At 40.4% G+C, this 23,566-nt stretch overlaps 1 protein-coding gene across 3 annotated transcripts in view; it reads right to left on the reverse strand.

Annotated features, from left to right (window-relative positions):
- ate1 (arginyltransferase 1) overlaps positions 1–23,566 on the reverse strand; it is a 185,337-nt gene that overhangs the window by 142,871 nt on the left and 18,900 nt on the right. For all 3 annotated transcript variants that reach the window (XM_020481341.2, XM_020481340.2, XM_031823250.1), the window contains exons 2-5: positions 22,704–22,767; positions 22,393–22,455; positions 21,507–21,610; positions 15,733–15,930 (exon numbers count right to left, since the gene is read on the reverse strand). In XM_020481341.2, coding sequence (XP_020336930.1) covers positions 15,733–15,930; positions 21,507–21,610; positions 22,393–22,455; positions 22,704–22,767 — 429 coding nt within the window. The remainder of the gene's footprint in view (positions 1–15,732; positions 15,931–21,506; positions 21,611–22,392; positions 22,456–22,703; positions 22,768–23,566) is intronic.

Here is a 23,566-nt window from a genome sequence, read left to right on the forward strand (position 1 = left end):
ATAAACAGAGAGCAGGAGTGACAGCGCGGTCAAATGGTTTCCCTCCAAATAAGTATAAACTAAACACAGTCAGATTGAGCAGTCACATATCGGGTTCTGGCCTCTGTTCAGACTGAAGACTGACTGATCCAAACACATAGCAGGGTTCTACATTTTTCTTTTTTTACTGCTACCAATTTTTTCACGTGGTTTTGGTCACAGCAATATTTAATTAAAAATAAATATATATAATTGATCATGACCTGGACCCAGATTCACAAAAAAAGCTTAAAATATATATATATTTTTAAATAAGTTTAAGATCATCTGTAAGTGCAATTCCTAAAACATTTCTTCTTAATGTAGGATTTTATGAACTTAACTATATTTTTAAGATCATGATTGTTGCGAAGCAATGAGCTAGCTAGTAAGGGCAATCATTTTAGCACATTTCTTACTGACAAAACAAATATACTTGGATTTAAAAATAATCAATACTGAAACTTTTAGACTAAGTTTGTGAGTCAACTAAACATGTTCAATTGCTTTCATTAGCTTATTTTCCTCACTTCCGTGAGTTTAAGACAAGGGTTGAGCCATGTTGGAATTAAGAACATCCAATAACTTTATTTTTGAAGAATCGTCTTAAGCATTTGCATATCAACAAGCAAGGTGCAGCAAACATAAACACAATCGCTTGATAGTGCATAAACCATTTTAAAAGGATTGCATGAATAACTGGAATTATATTTAAATGAGTTATTTGTTTAGATAGAGTAAAGGATATGTTCTGTATAATCCTACAAATTCCTAGGGGGAAAAAAAAACGTAGGCCGATAACCTATTTTTGTTTCCCTTACAATAAAAACAGTGTAATTCATTTGATCACATTTATTTGTAGAATCGATTAGTAATAGAGTAATAGTAATGAATAAAGTCCAGTTACAGCTTTTGACAAAGTAGAAATGAAAAAGATAATATAAAAATCAGCCAGGTGCACAGGTGAAATTATTTTGCTGCATTCTTCAACAAAAGGACCAGCTCATGAATTACATAAAGAAATAGCATATGTTATATTTATGTGTTCGTTTTTGCTTAGTAGCCAGATGAATGCTGCCGCGGGAGGTGTCATGTGCCGAATGCATGGACAGCACAGATATTTTTGGGAAAAAGTTAAAATAGAGCTGCACCTCTTGAATTATGAGTGTTATTTGACAAAGGTAATAGAAACGGCAAAATATGTACATTCTGATACTACAATGCATTTGGAAAGTATTCAGGCCCCTTGACTTTTTCCACATTTTGTTACAGCACAACCTTATTCTAAAATGGGTTAAATAAAATCTCAATCTACACATTTTTATTTTATTTAGTAAACTTATTCAAATGAAAACACATTTACATAAGTATTCAGACCCTTTACTCAACTTTGTTGAAGCACCTTTGGCAGTGATTACGGTCTTCTTGGGTATGACGCCACAAGCTTGACACACCTGTATTTGGAGAGTTTCTCCCATTCTTCTCTGCAGACCCTCAAGAACTATCAGGTTGGATGGGTAGCTGCACAGCTATGTTCAGGTCTCTCCAGAGATGTTCGATCGGGTTCAAGTCCGGGCTCTAGCTGGGCCACTCAAGGACATTTAGAGACTTGTCCCAAAGCCAATGTTGAGTTGTCTTGGCTGTGTGCTTAGGGTCGTTGCCCTGTTGGAAGGGATGGTGCCTGGTTTCCTCCAGACGTGATGATTGGTATTCAGGCCAAAGAGTTCAATCTTAGTTTCATCAGACCAGAGAATCTTGTTGTTCATGGTCAGAGTCCTTTAGGTGCCTTTGGCAAACTCCAAGCGGGCTGTCTGAGGAGTGGCTTCCGTCTGGCCACTCTACCATAAAGGCCCGATGGGTGGAGTGCTGAAGAGATAGTTGTCCTTCTGGAAGGTTTTCACATCTCCACAAAGGAACTCTGGATCTCTGTCAGAGTGGCTATCGGGTTCTTGGTCACCTCCCTGACCAAGGACCTTCTCCCCCGATTGCTCAGTTTAGCTGGGTGGACAGCTCTAGGAAGTGTCTTGGTGGTTCCAAAAAGCTTCCATTAAAGAAGGATGGAGGCCACTTCAATGCTGCAGCAATTCCTTAGACTTCATGGCTTGGGTTTTACTCTGACACGCACTGTCAACTATGGGACCTAATATAGACAGATGTGTTTTGTGTGCTCAATTTCAAGTCTCATAGCAAAGGGTCTGAATATTTAGGTAAAGAAGGTATATTTTATCAATACATCTGCTAACATTAAAAATACATTGTTTTTTGCTTTGTCATTATGGGGTATTGTGTGCAAATTTTTGAAAAAGCCTGTAGCGTAAAAAAATAAAAATTGAAATCACGGGGTCTGAATACTTTCCGAATGCATTGTATATCAAATTCAAAATGTTTTACCTGCATGTGACTGAAGGAGGGTTTGATAAAATGATTATCCTTTCCCTGCATCTATAATTTACAAGATGAGTCCATCTCCATATACAATTTACAACTGACAATATTTTCCATCTGATGATTTTCAATTTAAATCTTGTCTATAGGCTAACTCTTATTATGTGTGAAATTAGTTGAGATATAGTTTCGATGGGCAGGCTGTGCAGGCATAATTTTTTCTCCATGCTCATCAAGTTGGATAGAGTCAAGGATATGGTTTGCATTCAAGGCCTACTGCAACATTTAGCATGTTTTCATTTCCCTTAAAATAAATTTGATTAGTAATAGAGTTACAGTAAATAAAAGTCCCATAAAAGCACATCTTTAAATGAAATTGTGAAGGTGAATGATTATTGCCCATTCATCTATTTGTCATTCATTCAGTGAGGAGAGAGAGGGAGGCATTAGCGCCCGGCTAGGTACCAACGTCCTACCGTATATTGTCTTGGTGGGTTAAGTTAGCAATAGGTACCAACGTCCTACAGCATATTGTCTTGGTGGGTTAAGTTAGAAAATTATTTTCACACCTATTCCTGTTTGTGATTCCAAAATTCTGATGTAAAATACAACCATTTAGGAAAAGTCAAGGAAGGAGTAGGACATAGTTTTTTTCTTTTGGCTTATTTCAAAAATTATAATTACAAAAATGAAGCATCAGTGGCCGTTGGCCTATGACAGTTCTAGTATTAAATAAGGTACAAAAATATAGTTTTTTTTCAACGAGAACCAGTAAAGCTTTGTAACACACTGCCGTCTATGTAACACACTGCCGTTGTTAGAATCTTAATATCACACATAGAACTGGAGTAATAACCAGTTTTAAGAGGGCATGTCGTCATCTTGAACGGTTTTCCCGTTGCCTCTCATCCCAACACTAAGGCCTACACTGCTCCCTCTTCCTACAGCTGAGAGTGCAGTGCCCAGTTGATAATCACCCCGACAATTGCCTCGAAACTGAACTTAAACCATAGCGAACTAATTTCACACATTACAGATTAAATAAATAAGTATGATGGGAGAATGGGAGAGTTGAGCGCTGGGGAGCGAAGAATGCATAATTATGTTATCACCAATTGTGAACGAAGAACAGGGCGAGTCAGGGTAGCCTAGTGGTTAGAGCGTTGGACTAGTCACCGGAAGGTTGCAAGTTCAAATCCCTGAGCTGACAAGGTACAAATCTGTCGTTCTGCCTCTGAACGTGCAGTTAACCCACTGTTCCTAGGCCGTCATTGAAAATAAGAATTTGTTCTTTACTGACTTGCCTAGTTAAATAAAAGGTACATTTTAAAATAAATAACATTCCATTGTATTTATCCGTCTAAATTATAGGCCTAATTTTAAAATGGTTCATCCCCTATAGGAGTTCCCCGAATCAAAGCAGTCTTATCAGTCTACTCTGTTCTACTTGGAGTACTCCATCCTACTTGGAGTAGGCTTCACAGCGAGAGCGTGCATATTTTTACATGTTGAAAGGCTCTCAATATCTGGGAAAATATCCACATCAGGCAGCAGGTGCGAGTGTCTGAGAATGACGTGATGAGGCTTGTGGAACCTTATGTTGGCAAGGGGAGCCATCTCACCATGGACAATTTCTTCACGTCACTGTCATTGGCGAACAAGTCTGACCGGTCTCAAGTCTCATGAACAAAGTGAGACGGGAGCTTCCTCCCTCTGTCCAAAATAAGGCACCTGCACAGCAACGGTGTTGAAGAATGACAAGACACAGGGACAAAGAAAACCTGATACTATTAAGCACAACAAACAAAAAAGGTATGTAGTGCGTAAAGCAAGTGAAAGTTCTGAACGTTTTGTCAACTGTTAGGACAAGGGATAACAGCTAAAGGAAATCCAACTGATACCATTGCATGACGATGAACACAAGCACAAGCTGACAATTGACTGACTGCTGTCATATTAACACTTATATTCATTATAATACCCTTATTGCTTTTGTGCAGTTTCACTATTTATCAAGGCCACTTGGCGCTTATGTTTATGATACTTTTCTTTTTATAATTTGACCGCTCGTCTTTTGACTGTGTCATAGTGGTTGGTGTATTTTTTTAAATATTAGGGTTATAAAAATAAGCTGTTACCATGTTTCAACACATATGCTTTGTTTCATAGTTGTAACAAAGGCACTCCATTACATTTATTTTTATTTTTTATCAAACACCTGAATTTTGGCATTGTGTTATTGCATTGATTTTGTTAACCAAAAGAAACGAATGAAAATGCTAGTGTTATTTGAAATAAAAATACAAATTGTATTCTAATGTTTACCAATTCCTTCATAAAACCAGCTAAATTATAATTTTTTATATAGTCCATTGAGGCCCAGCAGTTCTAGTGTTAAAGGTTTTGTGAAACAAGGCCTTGGCCTGTGTCCCATAATGTGCTTGCATTCCCTACAGAATCAGGCTAATAATGACTAGGCATCTTTTAAAATGTGCATGCCCTTGTGTTCTTACATTGAATTGGATACATTTACTGTAACAGCAAAGAAAAGGGACTTCAAAAAGTACAAAATCTATTTGTTACAGATTTCAAATGATCATGGTTTTCTTTTTGGCAAAATCCTCTAGAGGGGAGAATTCCCTTCAGGTTACCCTTTATTCAGGTGCTCAGTTGTGTTTGGCTAGCGGTGTATCTGTGCCGAACTTGTGATTGTTTTGAAAACGAATGGCCACTGGATTGCTGCAAATACGCATGATTCTACCAGGTAGGCAAAGGCAACTTTGAAGTTACTTTTCAATTGCCTTTCTATCTACCCAAAAACTAAAAAGGCCATCATTAGCGTCGCTAACGGCTACACAACGAGGTAGACATATAGGCCCTAAGTGCACCGCAGGGCATGACATGCAGGTAAATTTGCCAGTGTCACACCGGGCCAGAGCCAACTGAAAGCTACTGGTCCAAATGAAAAAAAAATACCGGCCTGGGACAAGATCTGACAGGAAAGCAAATGACACGTGCATAATTTCAATATCTATTGATTTTATCTTTCATTTGCGAGCCAAACAAGAAGCTAATACAGGGTTCATACAGACATTGGCAAGTCAAACGCAAAGACTTAAGCACTTACATTTCTATTTCAAGGACCTACAGTTGAAGTCGGAAGTTTACATACACCGAGGTTGGCGTCATTAAAACTAGTTTTTTAACCACTCAACAAATTTCTTGTTAAACTATAGTTTTGGCAAGTCGGTTAGGACATCAACTCTGTGCATGACAAGTCATTTTTCCAACAATTGTTTACAGATTATGTCACTTATAATTCACTGTATCACAATTCCAGTGGGTCAGAAGTTTACAAACACTAAGTTGACTGTGCCTTTAAACAGCTTGGAAAATTGTGTCATGGCTTTAGAAGCTTCTGATAGGCAAATTGACATCATTTGAGTCAATTGGAGGTGTACCTGCCTACCTTCAAAAACTCAGTGCCTCTTTGCTTGACATCATGGCAACCCCCCCCCCCCCCCCCCCCCCCCCCCCCCCAAAAAAAAATAAAGACCACAAGAAATTGTAGACCACAAGTCTGGTTTATCCTTGGGAGCAATTTCCAAACGCCTGAAGGTACCATGTTCATCTGTACAAACAAGAGTAAGCAAGTAAACACCATGGGACCACGCAGCCATTATACCGCTTAGGAAGGTCTGTCTCCTAGAGATGAACGTACTTTGGTGAGAAAAGTGCAAATCAATCCCAGAACAACAGCAAAGGACCCTGTGAAGATGCTGGAGGAAACAGGTACAAAAGTAGCTATATCAACAGTAAAACTAGTCCTATTTCGACATAACCTGAAAGGCCGCTCAGCAAGGAAGAAGCCCCTGCTCCAAAACCGCCATAAAAAGGCAGACTACGGTTTGCAACTGCACATGGGGACAAAGATCGTACTTTAGAGAAATGTACTCTGGTCTGATGAAACAAAAATGGAACTGTTAGGCTATAATTATCATCGTTATGTTTGGAGGATAAAGGGGGAGGCTTGCAAGCCGAAGAACACCATCCTAACCGTGAAGCACGGGGTGGCAGCGTCATGTTGTGGGGGTGCTTTGCTGCAGGAGGGACTGGTGCACTTCACAAAATAGATGGCATCATGAGGCAGGAAAATTATGTCCATATACTGAAGCAACATCAAGACTTTAGTCAGGAAGTTAACCTCTAGGTAAGCTAGCGTCCCACCTCAACAGCCAGTGAAAATGCAGGGCGCCAAATTCAAAACAGAAATACAATAATTAAAATTCCTCAGAGGTATTTTACACCATTTTAAAAGATAAAATTCTTGTTAACCTCTTGAAGCTGGGTGGCACTATTTTTATGTTCCCAAAGTAAACACCCTATTTCTCAGGACCAGATGCTAGAATATGCATATAAATCGGCAGATTAGGATAGAAAACTAAAGTTTCCAAAACTGTCAAAATATTGTCTGGGAGTATAACAGAACTGATATTGCAGGGGAAACCCTGAGAAAAATCAAACCAGGAAGTGGCTTCTATTTTGAAAACTCCATGTTCCATAGCCTCCCATTGCTCCATTTAAAGGGATATCAACCAAATTCCTTTTCCTAGCGCTTCCTCAAGGTGTCAGTCTTGAGATATTTTCAGGCTTTTATTTTGCCAGAACGAGTGGTCACATGAGTTTTGCTCGCGCAACAGAGTTTGGATAGGTATTGCTTTTCCCTCTCCTACTGTGAAAGACATTTGCAGTTGACAATATTATAGATTATATAATAAAAAAACGTTGACATGTTTCTGTGGACATAATGGAAACTATTTGGAATTGTCTGCGCTGTCGTGACCGCTCTTTCCTGTGGATTTCTGAACATAACGCGCCAAACAAACCGAGGTATTTTGGATATAAAAATTAATCTTTATGGAACAAAAGGAACATTTGTTGTGTAACTGGGAGTCTCGTGAGTGAAAACATCCGAAGATCAAAGGTAAATTATTTTTTTGATTGCTTTTCTGATTTGTGACCAAGCTACCTGATGCTAAGTGTACTTAATGTTTTGTCATGCAATCGATAAATTTACAAACGCTTGGATTGCTTTCGCTGTAAAGAATCATTTCAAAATCTGAAACGACAGGTGGATAAACAAAAGACTAAACTGTGTTTTACAATATTGCACTTGTGATATTATGAATATGAATATTTTTTGTAATATTATTTGACTGTGGCGCTATGCTATTCAGCGGTTGCGGATTCCAATTATCCCGCGTAAGGGATGGGTAGCGTCAAGAAGTTAATCCAACCATAGTGTCCGATTTCAAAAACGCTTTTCGGCGAAAGCAAAACATATTATGTTCGGTCAGCAACTAGTCACAGAAAGCATTCAGCCATTTTCCAACCAAAGAAAGGAGTCACAAAAAGCAGAAATATAGATTTGGGCGCTCAGAGCCCAAATCAAGCCAAACAGATATCCGCCATGTTGGAGTCAGATGTCAGAATAGCATTATAAATATTCACTTACCTTAGATGATCTTCATCAGAATGCACTCCGAGTAATCCCAGTTCCACAATAAATGTTTGTTTTCTTCGGTAATGTCCATAATTCATGTCAAAATAGCTCATTTTGTTTGCGCGTTCAGTCCAGTAATCCACATTCATGACTAGGAGCAGACGAAAAGTTTAAAAGTTTGTTACAGTTCGTAGCAACATGTCAAATGATGTTTAGAATTAATCTTTAAAAACCATCCTAACATAAATCTTCAATAATACTCCAACCTGACAATTCCTTTGTCTTCAGAAATGAAGTGGAACGTAGCTACCTTTCACGTGAGTGCGCGACTGAGGCTGTGGCACTCTGCCAGACCACTTACTCAGAGCTCTTATTTAATTTAATTTTATCTTTATTTAACTAGGCAAGTCAGTTAACAACCAATTCTTCTTTTCAATGACGGCCTAGGAACAGTGGGTTAACTGCCTGTTCAGGGGCAGATTTGTACCTTGCCAGCTCGGGGATTCGAACTTGCAACCTTTCGGTTACTAGTCCAATGCTCTAACCACTAGGCTACCCTGCCACCCCTCCTTTATAGTAGAACCCTCAAACCAGTTTCTAAACACTGTTGACATCCAGTGGAAGCCATCAGAAGTGCAACATATCAAATACACAGTGGGATATTGGTTTGGGGCTGAGTTGAGAAACTACAAACCTCAGATTTCCCACTTCCTGGTTGGATTTCTTCAGGTTTTTGCATGCCATATGAGTTCTGTTATACTCACAGACATCATTCAAACCGTTTTAGAGAGACTTCAGAGTGTTTTCTATTAATCATATGCATATTCTAGCTTTTATGGCTGAGTAGCAGGCAGCTTAGTTTGGGCACACTTTTCATCCAAAATTCCCAATACTGCCCCCTACCCCAAAGAAGTTAAAGTTGGGTCGCAAATGGGTCTTCCAAATGGACAATAATCCCAAGCATACTTCCAAAGTTGTGGCAAAATGGCTTAAGGACAACAAAGTCAAGGTATTTGAGTGGTCATCACAAAGCCCTGACCTCACTCCCGTAGAAAATGTGTTGCAGAACTGAAAAAGTGTGACTCAGTTACACCAGCTCTGTGAGGAGGAATGGGTCAAAATTCACCCAACTTATTGTGCGAAGCTTGTGGAAGGTTCCCCGAAATGTTTGACCTAAGTTAAACAATTTAAAGGCAATGCTACCAAATACACTCAATTAGTATGTAAACTTCCTATGAAGTTTGATGAAAGAAATAAAAGCTGAAATAAATAATTCTCTACTATTATTCTGACATTTCAGTCTTAAAATAAAATGGTGATCCTGACTGACAGGGAATTTCTACTAGGATTAAATGCCAGGAATTGTAAAAAAAAAAAAATTTGTTTAAATGTAGTTGGCTAAGGTGTATGTAAACTTCCGACTTCAACCTTACTTTCCCTCTGTCACATGACACATGTCGCTAGACAATTTACCCCTTCTCTTTGACACACACACACACACACACACAGATAGGCATTTCTCAGTCACACACACAAAGAGGTACTCGAGGACAGAGCATGCAGCCTTGGTAAAGAAAATGACAGATGTGGAAGACAGAGTCTCCCACTCCAGCAGTTAACACTTCATCAAATCTATAGCACTCTCCCTGCCCCCTTAGCCACACAAACACTTTTCATTAAGTAGCCTAGTAATACAAGCACAGGAAAACAGACTGATTTTCTCTCGTACCACCCACACACGATTTAATGTTTCCCAGTAGAAGAGGTCGTTTTGTTGCTGCGTCATCCCTCTGTGCTAGCCTCTAGCCTTGCAGCAGTGTTGGCATGTATATTTATTGCATGTGTAGTTATTTATCCAATACAACCAAGTGTTCTTCAATGGAAGCTTCTATAACATCAGATATGTAAGAAAGCAATTAAGAAATATTTGATCGAGCAATGTCGGAGTGGCATTGACTAAAACACAGTAAAATAGAATACAGTATATACATATGAGATGAGTAAAGCAGTACGTAAACATTATTAAAGTGACTAGTGTTCCATTATTTTAAAAAGTGGCCAGTTCCATGTCTATGTATACAGGGCAGAATCCTCTAAGGTGCAGGGTTGCGTAACCAGGTGGAAGCCGGCTAGTGATGGCTATTGAACAGTGTGATGGGGTTGATAGCTGTTTTTCAGTCTCTCGGTCCCAGCTTCGATGCACCTGTACTGACCTCGCCTTCTGGATGGTAGCGAGGTGAACAGGCAGTGGCTCGGGTGGTTCTTGTCTTTGAAAATCTTTTAGGCCTTAGGGTGTTGTAGGTGTCCTGGAGGGCAGTTGCCATACCAGGCAGTGATACAGCCTGACACAATGCACTCAATTTTGCACCTGTAAAATTTTTAGAGTGCTTTAGGTGACAAGCCCAATTTCTTCCGCCTCCTGAGGTTGAAGAGGCGCTATTGCGCCTTCTTCAACACACTGTCTGTGTGGATGGACCATTCAGTTTGTCCGTGATGTGGACACTGAGGAACGTTGTTTTCCTGACACCACACGCCAAGGGCCCTCACCTCCTCCCTGTAGGCCGTCTCGTCGTTGTTGTGTCGTCTGCAAACTTGATTGAGTTGGAAGTGTGCATGGCCACGCAGTCATGGGTAAACAGGGAGAACAGGAGGGGGCTGAGCATGCACCCTTGTAAGGCCCCAGTGTTGAGGATCGGCGAAGGGGTGATGTTTCCTACCTTCACCACCTGGGGGCGGCCCATCGGGAAGTCCAGGACCCAATTGCACAGGATGTGGTTGAGACCCAGGGCCTCAAGTTTAATGAGCTTAGATGGTACTACGGTGTTGAATGCTGAGCTGTCAACGAACAGCATTCTCACATAGGTATTCCTCTTGTCCAGATGGGATAGGGCAGTGTGCAGGAGATTGCATCGTCTGTGGACCTATTGGGGTAGTATGCAAAATGAAGTGGGTCTAGGGTGGAGGTGTATGGATCCTTGACTAGTCTCTCAAAGCACTTCACTTCATGACAGCGTGAGTGCTATAGGGCAATAGTAATTTAGTTCAGTTACCTTGGCCTTCTTGGGTACAGGTACAATGTTGGCCATATGAAAGCATGTGGGGCACTGGGATAGGGAGAGAATGAATATGTCCGTAAACACACCAGCCAGCTGGTCTGCACATGCTCTGAGGACACTGCTTGGGATGCCGTATGGGCCGGCAGCCTTGTGAGGGTTAACACGTTTAAATGTCTTACTCACGACGGCCACAGAGAAGGAGAGCCCGCAGTCCTTGGTAGCAGGCTGCGTCAGTGACACTGTATTATCCTCAAAGTGTGCAACGGTGTTTAGTTTGTCTGGAAAAAGACTGTGTCCGTGATTGCATGTAGACCCTGCCACATGTCTTGTGTCTGAGCCGTTGAATTGCGACTCCACTTTGTCCCTATACAGACATTTCGCTTGCCTTGGAGGGAATAACTACACTGTTTGTGTTCAGCCATATTCCCAGTCATCTTTCCATGGTTAAATGTTGTGGTTCGCGCTTTCAGTTTGGCGATAATGCCACCATCTATCCACAGTTTCTGATTAGGGTAGGTTTTAATAGTCACAGTGGGTACATCTCCAATGCACTTCCATAAACTCACTCACAGAATCTGCATATAAATCAATATTATTCTCTGAGGCTACCCATAACATTTCTCAGAATTTATTTACTTTTCTGCTCTTTTGCACACCAGTATCTCTACCTGCACATGACCATCTGATCATTTATCACTCGTGTTAATCTGCAAAATTGTAATTATTCACCTACCTCCTCATGCCTTTTGCACACAATGTATATAGACTTCTTTTTTTCTACTGTGTTATTGACTTGTTAATTGTTTACTCCATGTGTAACTCTGTTGTCTGTTCACACTGCTATGCTTTATCTTGGCTAGGCCGCAGTTGTAAATGAGAACTTGTTCTCCACTAGCCTACCTGGTTAAATAAAAGGTGAAATCAAATTTAAAAAATATGCTAACAAATTTCCTTTGTTAAAATCCCCAGCTACAATAAATGCAGCCTCAAGATATGAGTTTCCAGTTTGCATAAAGTCCAGTGAAGTTCCTTGAGGGCCAATGTGGTATCGGCTTGAGAGGGACGGGGGGGGGGGGGATATACACAGCAGTGACAATAACCGACAAGAATAGTCTTGGGAGATATAGTCTGCATTTGATTGAGGAATTCTAGGTCAGGTGAACAAAAGGAGTTGAGTTCCTGTATGTTGTTAAGTTTACACCATGAGTCATTAATCATGAAGCATACACCCCCGCCCTCCTCCTTCCCAGAGAGATGTTTATTTCTGTCGGCGCAACGCTTAAAGAATCCAGGTGGCTATATCGACCACATATCCCAAGAGAGCCATGTTTCCGTGAAACAGACTGTGTTACAATCTCTGATGGCGCTCTCGAAAGAAACCCTTGCCCCAATTTCCTCTACCTTGTTGTCTAGAGACTGGACATTGGCGAGTAATATACTCGGAAGCGGTGGGCATGCCTTCGAAGCCTGACCATAAGGCCGCCCCATCTACCTCTTCTGCGGCAACGTTGTTTTGGGTCGGCCTCTGGAATTAGATCAAATGCCCTGGGTGGTGGTGCGAACAAAGGATCCGCTTCAGGAAAGTCGTATTCCTGGCCATAATGTTGGTCAGTTGACGTCGCTCTGATATCCAATAGTTCTTCCCGGCTGTATGTGATAACACTTAAAAGGTTCTCTGAGCTAACAATTAAATAAATACATAAAATAACAAAATACTGCATAGTTTCTCAAGGACTAGAAGCGAGGCGACCGTTGGCACCATCTTGCAAATCCAAGTCCAAAACAAATTCATGGCAACGCACAGTTCTATACAGAGTCATGATTGCATGTTACTCCAATCTCCAATTACTCAAGCAATCAGCTAAATTACCTTTGCAAAACTGATTTAACAACTAATGGACCGGCAGGGACTGTAAGGGGACACAAACGCACTACAAAAAAATACACAAAAAAACGTGTATTATTGCATTTAAAAAATGTGTCACAGTTGACAGTGCATGCCGAAGCAAAAACAAAGCCATTGTCTGCAGAGCTCAGACAGGATTGTGTCGAGGCACAGATCTGGGGAAGGGTACCAACACATTTCTGCAGCCTTGAAGGTCCCCAAGAACACAGTGGCCTCCATCATTCTTAAATGGAAGTTTGTAACCACCAAGACTCTTCCAAGAGCTGGCCGCCTGGCCAAACTGAACAATCGGGGGAGAAGGGTGGTCAATCTGACAGAGCTCCAAGGTTCCTCTGTGGAGATGGGAGAACCTTCCAGAAGGACAACCATCTCTGCAGCACTCCACCAATCAGGCCTTTATGGTAGATTTACTGAGGAGTGGGTTCCGTCTGGCCAAAGGCACATGACATGGGGGGAGAAGAGGTATTTATGACTGTCATAAACCTACCTCCAGGCCAACGTCATGACAATAGGGAAAGTAGAAAGTAGTGTTCTATGGGCCTTGGTCAAAAGTTGTGCACTAAGGGAGCCATTTCACAAGCAGCCCCGACATGACTTTCAGTGGGGGCTTTTTCTGAGAGGTGGAGGGGAACATGACATAAGTCTTCATCTCTACTGTATCCATTACATAGAGGTGTGGTAAACAGATCTTCCCTGTCTGTGCGTATATCTGTGTTTAGGTTTATAGTACCCTACCAGGCTTTCCTGGTTCACGGTGTAGCCAAGGGCTTATATGAACAATGTGTCCCAAATGGCACCCTATTCCCTATAAAGTGCACTTCTTTTGACCAGAGCTATGGCCCCTGGTCAAAAGTAGTGCACTACATAGGGAGTAGGATGCTATTTCAAATCAAATGTTATTTGTCACATGCTTCATAAACGACAGGTGTAAACTAACAACGCCATATTTACTTAATGGGCCCTTCCCAACAATGCAGAGTGGAAGAAAATATGAAAATAATAGTACATGGAATAAATACACAACAAGTAACTATATCCACAGAGTACCATTAAAAGGTATGTGTACAGTATTGAATTTAAAAATAATAAATAATAATGTAGGTTGTCATTGGCCTACACACACACACACACACACACAATACCCCATAATGTGAAAGGGGATTTATGCTTTTAGAACATTTTACAAATTAAAGCATTCAAACCCTTTATGGCAAGCCTAAATAAGTTCAGAAGTAATGCTTAACAAGTCACATAATAAAGTTGCATGGACTCACCCGGTTTAAAAAAAATGTTGACTACCTCATCTCTGAAGCCCACACATACAGATAATTGTAAGGTCTCTCGGTCAAGCAGTGAATTTCAAAACAGATTCGACCAAAGACCAGGGAGGTTTTCCAGTGCCTTGCAAAGAGCACCTATTGGTAAAAATAAATAAGTAGACATTTAATATCCGTTTGAGCATGGTGAAGTTAATAATTCAACTTTGGATGTTACACCCAGTCACTACGAAGATACAGGCATCCTTCCTAACTCAAGTTACCAGAGAGGAAGGACTATAAGACTTAAGAGTTTAATGGCTGTGATAGGATAAAACTGAGGATGGAACAACATTGTAGTTACTCCACAGTAGTTACAGAATTGACAGAGGGAAAAGGATGAAAGCCTGTACAGAAAAAAAATATTCCAAAACATGCATCCTGTTTGCAACAAGGTACTAAAGTAATACTGTAAAAAATGTGGCAAAGCAATTAACCCTTTGTATTCAAGACAAAAAGTTATGTTCGGGGCAAAAGCAAACCACCACATTACTAAGTTCCACTCTCCATATTTTCAAGCATAGTAGTGGCTTCATCATGTTTGGGGTATGCATGCTTGTAATCGTTAAATGACTGAGGAGTTTTTCAGGGCAAAAAAAAATATCAAATAATGCTAAGCACAGGCAAAATCCTAATTTCACCAGACACTGGGAGATTCCGTCACCTTTCAGCGGGGCAATAACCTAAAACCCAAATCTACACGAGTTGAAAATATATGGCATGACCTGAAAATGGAAGTCTAGCAATGATCAACAACCAATTTGAGGTTGAAGAACTTTGGGGAATAAAAAATAATAAATAGGGCAAATGTAGCAACATCCAGGTGTGGAAAGCTCTTAGAGGCTTACCTAGAAAATCAAATTTGCCCAAATGTCTAAAAACATGTTTTCACTGTCATTATGGGGTATTGTGTATAGATGGGTGAGAAATATATTTCATACATTTTGATATGTAGGTGGTAGACATTTTGGACATACCCAGAGAGAAAGGACCGTCAGAAGCTGAATTATGAGCAGTTATGCGTAGCGCTTCCCTCACCTGATCAGTATTTATATGTATTAATTCACTCAATGTTGTTCATTCATTACCATTTATCACTGTGGTGTGTCTCAGGATATCCTGCAACTGAACTGTGGGGAACTGAAGGGAGAGCTTGTGATAAATTGGCTTACAGCAGAATCGTCGGCTCCATTCATAAGAATCAGGACAGAGAACGACTATATTCATAGGTGACTGCTCCCACCTGCTGCCCATATGGTGAACTTCATTTATTCATTATTTCTAGATAAATCATCTTTCATGAAAAGACCAGGGAGCAGAGGTTGTGCATCCTTACACCTACGCAACCTAGATGAGAGCTAGATCCTGGAAGGGTGAAGATGTAGCCTAACATACACAATATTCTTGCACATTGTAAGCAAGCAAATGATCCAGCTGACATGAGATTCCAGCTTATTTAACCAATCAAAGAAGATCATTCTCCACTGAAGGGTCACACAATTAACTCGCTTCTGTCTAGCCCTCTTGATTTCCTGCCTTTAGACATACCCGGTTTGGGGGTTGTTTCTGGTCCTCTCCCGTCTGGAACAGACACTGGGTCTTTTCTAGCGGTTTCAAACTCGGCTGGTGTGGTGTCTCCCTCCTCAGTCAGAATGGCTGTGACCACAGGACTCGCCACCTCAGAGTGACAGACTTTAACAGGGCCGTGCAGTCCTCCCTCCTCACACAGCGAGTCCATGGGCTCCCCTGAACAGCACAAAGCCAGTCAGTTAGTACTGATACACAATCAGTAGGTATTAATACTGTACTACAATGAGGTCTGAATGTAAAAAGTTAGCCTGGTTGAACCAGACAGAACACTCAGACTGAGTGGTCAGTCTGGTTTAACCAGGCTAATACAGAGTAGGAATGGGCATTTGAAATAATTTCACTGTTCAAATAGTCCAGTTAAATAATGTTAGAGTAAAGAATAATGCGAGAATCTTTGTCATTTCTAAACCATTGCTGTCATTACCTTTCATTATGATTTCAATTACGAAAACAAGTGCAATTTTAAATACAGTACCTTCAGAAAACCTTCACATCCCTGGACTTTTTCCACATTTTGTTGTGTTCCATAATTAGACAGCTGTGGAACATTTTTAAATGCATTTTCTTATTTTACTGTTATATTGTTACATAAATGTCAAATTTACAAAAAAAATAGCATCTCGTAAGCGTAACCTTTTAGGGATAGGGGGCAGCATTTTCACTTTGAATGAATTACGTGCCCATAGTGAACTGCCTCCTACTCTGTCGCAGATGCTAATATATGCATATTATTATTACTATTGGATTGGAAACACTGAAGTTTCTAAAACTGTTTGAATTATGTCTGTGAGTATAACAGAAGTCATAGGGCAGGCAAACTTCCAAACATGGTTGATTTTCAACTCATCGCCTATTCACATCCAAATAAGATATGGATCTGTTCGCACTGCCTGTGCCTTCCACTAGATGTCAACAGTCAGTAGAACGTGGAATGAAGCCCTTAGTGTGATGTGGGACCGGATGGCAGCTATTAGAGTCATTGGTCTGGCAGAATGCCAGTTCCTGGTTACGCACAGTAGTCATTATATCGCCTTGCGTTCCATTACTCTGTAGACAAAAACGAATGCTCCGGTTGGAACGTTATTGGATATATATGATAATAACATCCTGAAGATTGATTCTCTACTTAGTTTGACCAGTTTATTCAACCTGGAATATAACTTTTTGAAGTTTTCATCCGAGTTCTCCTGTACCAGCACCAGCTTTTGGACATGTGAACTAAACGTGCTAGCAAAAGAAGCTAATTGGACACTAGTAATGGACATTATGGAACAGAACAACGATTTATTGCGGAACTAGGATTCCTTGCACTGCATTCTGATGAAAGATCAAAGGTAAAGGAATATTTATGATGTAATTTCGTATTTCTGTTCACTCCAACATGGCGGAAAAAATATATTTCTTCTGAGCGCCGTCTCAGATTATTCCATGGTATGCTTTTTTCGTAACGTTTTTTTTTATCTGACACAGCGGTTGCATTAACAACCAGTGTATCTTTAATTATATGTAAAACATGTATCTTTCGTCAAAGTTTATGATGAGTATTTCTGTTATATGACGTGGCTCTCTGTAATTACTCCGGATATTTTGGAGGCATTTCTGAACATGGCGCCAATGTAAACCGAGATTTGTGGATATAACTATGCATATTATTGAACAAAACATTAATGTATTTTGTAACATGTCATATGAGTGTCATCTGATGAAGATTATCAAAGGTTAGTGATTCATTTTCTCTCTAATTCTGCTTTTGTTACTCTATCTTTGGCTGGGAAAAATGGGTGTGTGTGGTTTTTTTTGGACTTGGTGGTGATCTAACAAATATATGTTGTGTTTTCGCTGTAAAACTTTTTAAAATCGGGCATGATGGGTAGATTAACAAGATGTTTCTTTCATTTGCTGTATTGGACTTGTTAATGTGTGAAAAATAAATAGTAAAAATATGTATTTCTGAATTTCCCACGCTGCCTTTTCAGCAGAAGCCCAGTATGCTCCTATTAAGCCTGGTTTGCATTGAAACATGTGGATAGTGTTGATATCCCTGATATTCAATTAACATACTTTTTTTGGTTCAGATTTAAGTTAATTAAAATAAATTACAGTTATGCATATTATGCATCTAGCCATGGTGTCTTTACCAAGATTAGAAACCTCTGAACTCTCTCCAAGACGTTTTGAGTGGACAGGTAGGCATCGATGCAGAGAGAATAATGGATCTGGGTTGAGGGATAGAAGACCAAGTGGTGGACAGAAATGCAAACAAATGAGGGACAAGAAGATTACTATTGAGTGACCACTTATGCACTTTGTCATTGTTGTTACGGCTGGGCAATAAATCAGCAAAAAGTTCAAACTTATGGGCGATTCACAATATCAAGAAAAGAAATGCTCTCTAAATAAGAGTTGTACAATTAAAATGTCAAATACACTGCATTTCAAACAGTCAGCAATAATCTAATGAATTCAGGATGGGTTAATGGCGCCGACAGACAGGGCAGCCGTGCTTCTAGCGCCTAAGCAACTTCGCAGTATTTAGTTTGTGTTAAATCTTACATTAACAGCCAAGAAAAAGTGTTATTACATTCAACCGGAAATAACTTTTAGATATCAGAGCAGTCGTAACTCACCAGCATTCCCAACCAATATGACTTTCCTGAATTGGATACTTTGTTCGTACCCCTCAGGGCAATTCAACTGATTCAAGAGGCTGCTCACAAAATACCGCTGGCGGAGAGGAGGAAAGCACACCACCCGCCGCTTCCAAGTACATTACTCGCAAAGGTTCAGTCTCTGGATAATACAGTTGACAAGCTCTGGCCGATGATCTCCTTCCAGAGAGAATTCCGGGATTGTAACGTTGTTTAACGGAAACACGGCTCTCTCGGGATATCGGAGTCCGAACAGCCAGTTGGGTTCTCAGTTCAGGGTGGGGGCTCCCGAAGTCCTACCAGAACATTGACTGTAGAACTCACTCCGAGAAAATATTGGACCACTGCTACTCAATTTTTCGAAATGCCTACAAGGCCCACCCCAACCCTCCCTTCGGCAAACCTGATCACAAGTCCATTTTGCGCCTCCCTTTAGGCAGAAACTGAAACATGAAGTATGCTAGTGACTACTCAACACTGGTCTGACCAATCGGAATCCATGCTTCAAGAATGTTTTGATCACGCGGAATGGGATATGTTCCGGACAGCCTCCAAATAATATCACTGACTACGCGGATATGGTGACAGAGTTCATCAGGAAGTGTATAGGAGATGTTGTACCCACTGTGACTATTAAAACCTACCAAAAGCAGAAACCATGGATAGATGGCAGCATTTGCTCAAAACTGAAAGCGTGAACCACTGCACTTTACCATGGCAAGGTGACTGGGAATATTGCCAAATACAAACAGCATAGTTATTCCCTCCGCAAGGCAATCAAACAGGCAAAATGTCAGTACAGAGACTGTGGAGTGGCAATTCTACGGCTCAGACAAGACTTGTGGCAGGGTCTACAGACAATCAAGGACTACAAAGGGAAAACCAGCCACCGATGTCTTGCTTCTGGATAAGCTAAACACCTTTTTCGCCTGCTTTGAGGCCAACACAGTGCCACCTACCAGCTACCAAGGACTGTGGGCTCTCATTCTCGGTGGGTGCGTTCTGCCCACCAGAGGGTGGTGCGGTCTGCTCAATGCATCACCGGGGACAAACTACCTGCCCTCCAGGACACCTACAGCACCCGATGTCACAGGAAGGCCAAAAAGATCATCAAGGACAACAACCACTTGTTAGGCATTACTACACTGTAGGAGCTAGAAACACAAGAGTTTCACTACACCCGCAATAACATCTGCCAAAAGTGTATGTGACCAATAAAATTTGAGTTTGATGTTATACCTAGGCTAAATATAAGCCTTCCACAACCACAAGACCCACTAATAATTGTATTATTTTTGCAATAGCCACTGACCTGGCTTTCAAGTCTATGAAAATGCCCCTTTTTTTATGTAACTAGAACCATACACATTCACAAATAATTACTAACTTCTTGTAGCAAGCATATTAGGCTATAGAAACATCAAGCCCACGTGCTAGTGGTCTCTCGAGTGGCGCAGCGGTCTAAGCATCGTAGTGCTAGCTTCGTTACTACTATAGATCCTGGTTTGATACCGGGCTGTGTCACAGCCAGTAGTTCGATGGGACAAGACTAACTACCAATTGGATATGACGAAATTGGGGAATTAATAAAAAGCCCACATGCTAGTGATTGGCCAGCTAATCTCTATATTTCAAGTTTAGCCAACAAGTGACCTACTTTATTTCTCATAATTAGAACTAATTGCCAATTACATATAATTGTGTTTTATGCTTATTACACATTTATAAAACACAGATTAGACAGCTAGCATAACAATCTTTAGCTAAAATGCTGCTAGTGGTACATGGTACCCTAATGCAGCGTGAGACAAAATTCATTTTCCAAAATCAATGTTCATTGATAGTCTCGTTTGAGTAGTGTCTGCTTTGAGTGCAGTTTGAGTAGGTGAGAAATAAAAAGGATATCTTTAGAAAAGTTTACTTCTCCTCTATTACAGTAAAATAATGTCTCAATGTGTTTGTGTCCATATGACCGAATCAGTTGGACCAAACCTCAAATAGCGAGTTGAAATCACTTGTCAGAGGACGATGTGATGAGGCAGGGGGAGGGACTTGGTGTGCGTAAACAATAGAGGAAGAGGCCAAAGCAAAAATTTCCAAAATAAGGTAAATAAGCCTGTATAAACGTATTGTGGACCTAAGCTTGTCGCCTGCCTTTGGGACAACGACTCCCACCGTTAGGGCAAAGACATGCATCTTTTTATTATATACAGATCTCTGGTGTAAGTGGGGAGGTGCACAGGAGAGAAAGAGACAAGACCAAAAATATGAGAATAAAACAGACAAAACCTCCAAAAAATAAGAAGAGCAAAACTGCAATTCTTGCGATATAGGCATTGGGGAATATTGCGCAAAAACATACATTTGAATTAATTCGATATATCACCCAACCCTTCTTGCCCTTCTTTAATCCAGGCGATTCTGTTTTTTGTCCACCACCTGTAGTTTTTTAACAGTGTAGGGGGAGATTTGAAAGTCTTCATAAAAGCTTTAGGAAGACAAGTTAAACTAATTAACAAGAATAGCAGTATGGCAAATGTGATTCAGCTTTTCATTGAAAGTTGTGTGTTATGGTTATGGCCATGGAACCATGGCATCTTATACACAGAGGGCCGATGTGGGTCGAGGTTTTCGTTCTAACCAAGCAATAGCACACCTGATTCAACTAATCACGTCTTGAATGAAGTCGATGATAAGTTGGTTAATTGAATCAGGTGTGTACTGGTTGGCAAGAACAAAAGCCTAAGTCCACATTGATCTCTGTGGATACGGTTGGACACAAATATTTTCATATCTTCTAAAGTCATTATCTCCACTTTTCTTACAAAAATGTGGACAAAATGCATAATTTAACCTTGGGAAAAAAATAATTACTCGCAAGAGAAAGAATACTGACGTCAATGGGAGGATCTAAACGTTTAACTTTGCACACATTGACCCCTGCCCACGATCTGCACTGAGGAGTACTTGGTTTGAGTACTCATGCCCATCCCTAGAACAGAGCAGCCTACCACATGTAATCGATGTGTCGTTTACTAAAGACAGCTTTGCATTAGTATTTTACGAAAGCAAATTTCCTCTCACCATCGCCTTGTTCCGTTGGCATCTCCCCTTTAGACAGAAACTTGCTCATCTTCTTCAGGATCTTCTTGTGGGTTTTAGATGGCTGAAAGTTCAAGGCATGACACCTACAAACCATGTATTAGTGTGTTAGTGAACCATTAGTATATGGCTTATAACTGAGTAAAGGGTCATCTGGGTCATGTTCATTAGGCATCAAACAAAACAGATTGAAATAGGGTGGGACTACCCAAACGTGTCAAATAAAGGAACTCTTGCTTCTGTTTTTTATTGGAAAACATTTGTGCATTTTGCTAAGGTGTGCAGCACTGTAATAGAGTAAACTAAAAATGGATAACGAGGAAAAGTTCTAAGTTTATTCACCCAATGGGTCAGACAGCTGAACAGACAAAGACATGTTCTCCCCAGCACAAGCATTTACACCCGACTTTATAGGCGGAGTCTCCTCCTTTTCTCTAAACATTACATCTTTATTGCTAGGGAAGAAAGTTAAGTGATGCGAGTAAACTGTTCCTTCTCCCTTAATGTGACCGGACCTCGGCACCCATTCTTCACTAATCCACAGCTATCTACCCTTATCAGTAACCGCAACCATGTGACTGCCTTTCCCTTACTTAGTAACATTTCAAGCCCCTGGCTCACCAAATACATTCCTCCTACAGAACCATTCACTTCTGGTGTAGCAAGTACTTCAAATCACATCCCAACAACTGAAACCTGACTGTGGCACTTCTCCTTTCCATAGGATACTGGATGTTCTGCATTTCCCCCTCTCCCTCGGTAACATGAATATTTCAAGTTTACACGTCAGAACCCATCAGCACTAATGAATACGACCCCAGTTTTAGCTAGGTTGATGTGAGTCTTTTTGATAATAGGCTCTCTTTACCTGATGGTGTACTGTGGACAGCAGGTCTTGTTCATGATGGGCTTGTAAACATACTTCCCGCTTCTGTAGAAGTAACAGACAAGGAAGAATAACAAATGAACATATGCAGTGGGCATTTAGACTACTACAGATAAGGAATGTATATACACACACACACACACACACAACTACAGATAAGCAATGTGGCAATGTTGTACACTCAAAAATATGTTAAACATGGAGGGTTATGCTGCTGTGTCACAACGTGTAGAGAAACTACTGGCCTGGAGGAAAACAGTGTGTGAGATTATAAAGCTCAGAGTCGGACTTACCGTCTCCATCCTCTGTCTATGAGATCCTGGTAGTCTTGTACCGTCATGGCGTGTGACCACATCCCTGCATAAAAAACACAGGCAGGATGAGTGGACATGAAATGGGGTAAATCCACAATAACGGATTTACGCTTTGACTTGATAAAATGTCTTCCAAACAAAAAACATTGATTTCAAAAGTTTAACCACTTTGAACAAGTCACACAAATGTCATAAAAACACATTTACTGGAAGAACTGTGCAGATACAAAGTTTGGTAACAGAATTAGGGTAAAAAAAAACTTCCAAAAAGATCTGCTCCCAATTAAGATTCAAAGATCTCTGCAGAAAGAATGTGGTCTGAGCTATGACATGACACATTCTTTTTTTCACCTACAGTTATTGAACTACAGTTGGTGAAGTGGATTTACGGTCACGGAATCACTTGGAATAATGTTTATTACGCTTTCACAAATATTCCTGCACAATTGAACAGTAATTAATCCTAAAGGAATTGTTATTTCTTGCCCACCCACCCACTTAATGTCACTGCTCACCCAATTTCCCAACTACCCTCTCACCCAAAACCCCACCCTCCCATATGGACAGGGAAAGAGCAGACAAATCCAAAGCAAGTCATAAACACAAGAAACGTAGGAAAAACAAAATAATTGTAATAGCAACCAATGAAGAAAATAAGTACAATTATTCAACCATTGATATTAAACTACACACACTTATACATTAGTGGTACAGTTCAATTAATTAATTTATCAATCACTCTTTTCCTACGTCTACTGAACAAAAATAAAAACGCAACATGACATTTCAAATCCTTTACAGACCTACAGTTCATAAAGAAATCAGTCAATTGAAATAAATTC

Source organism: Oncorhynchus kisutch, linkage group LG4 (genome assembly GCF_002021735.2).
Source record: "Oncorhynchus kisutch isolate 150728-3 linkage group LG4, Okis_V2, whole genome shotgun sequence".
In the NCBI taxonomy this organism is placed as follows: Eukaryota; Metazoa; Chordata; class Actinopteri; order Salmoniformes; family Salmonidae; genus Oncorhynchus; species Oncorhynchus kisutch.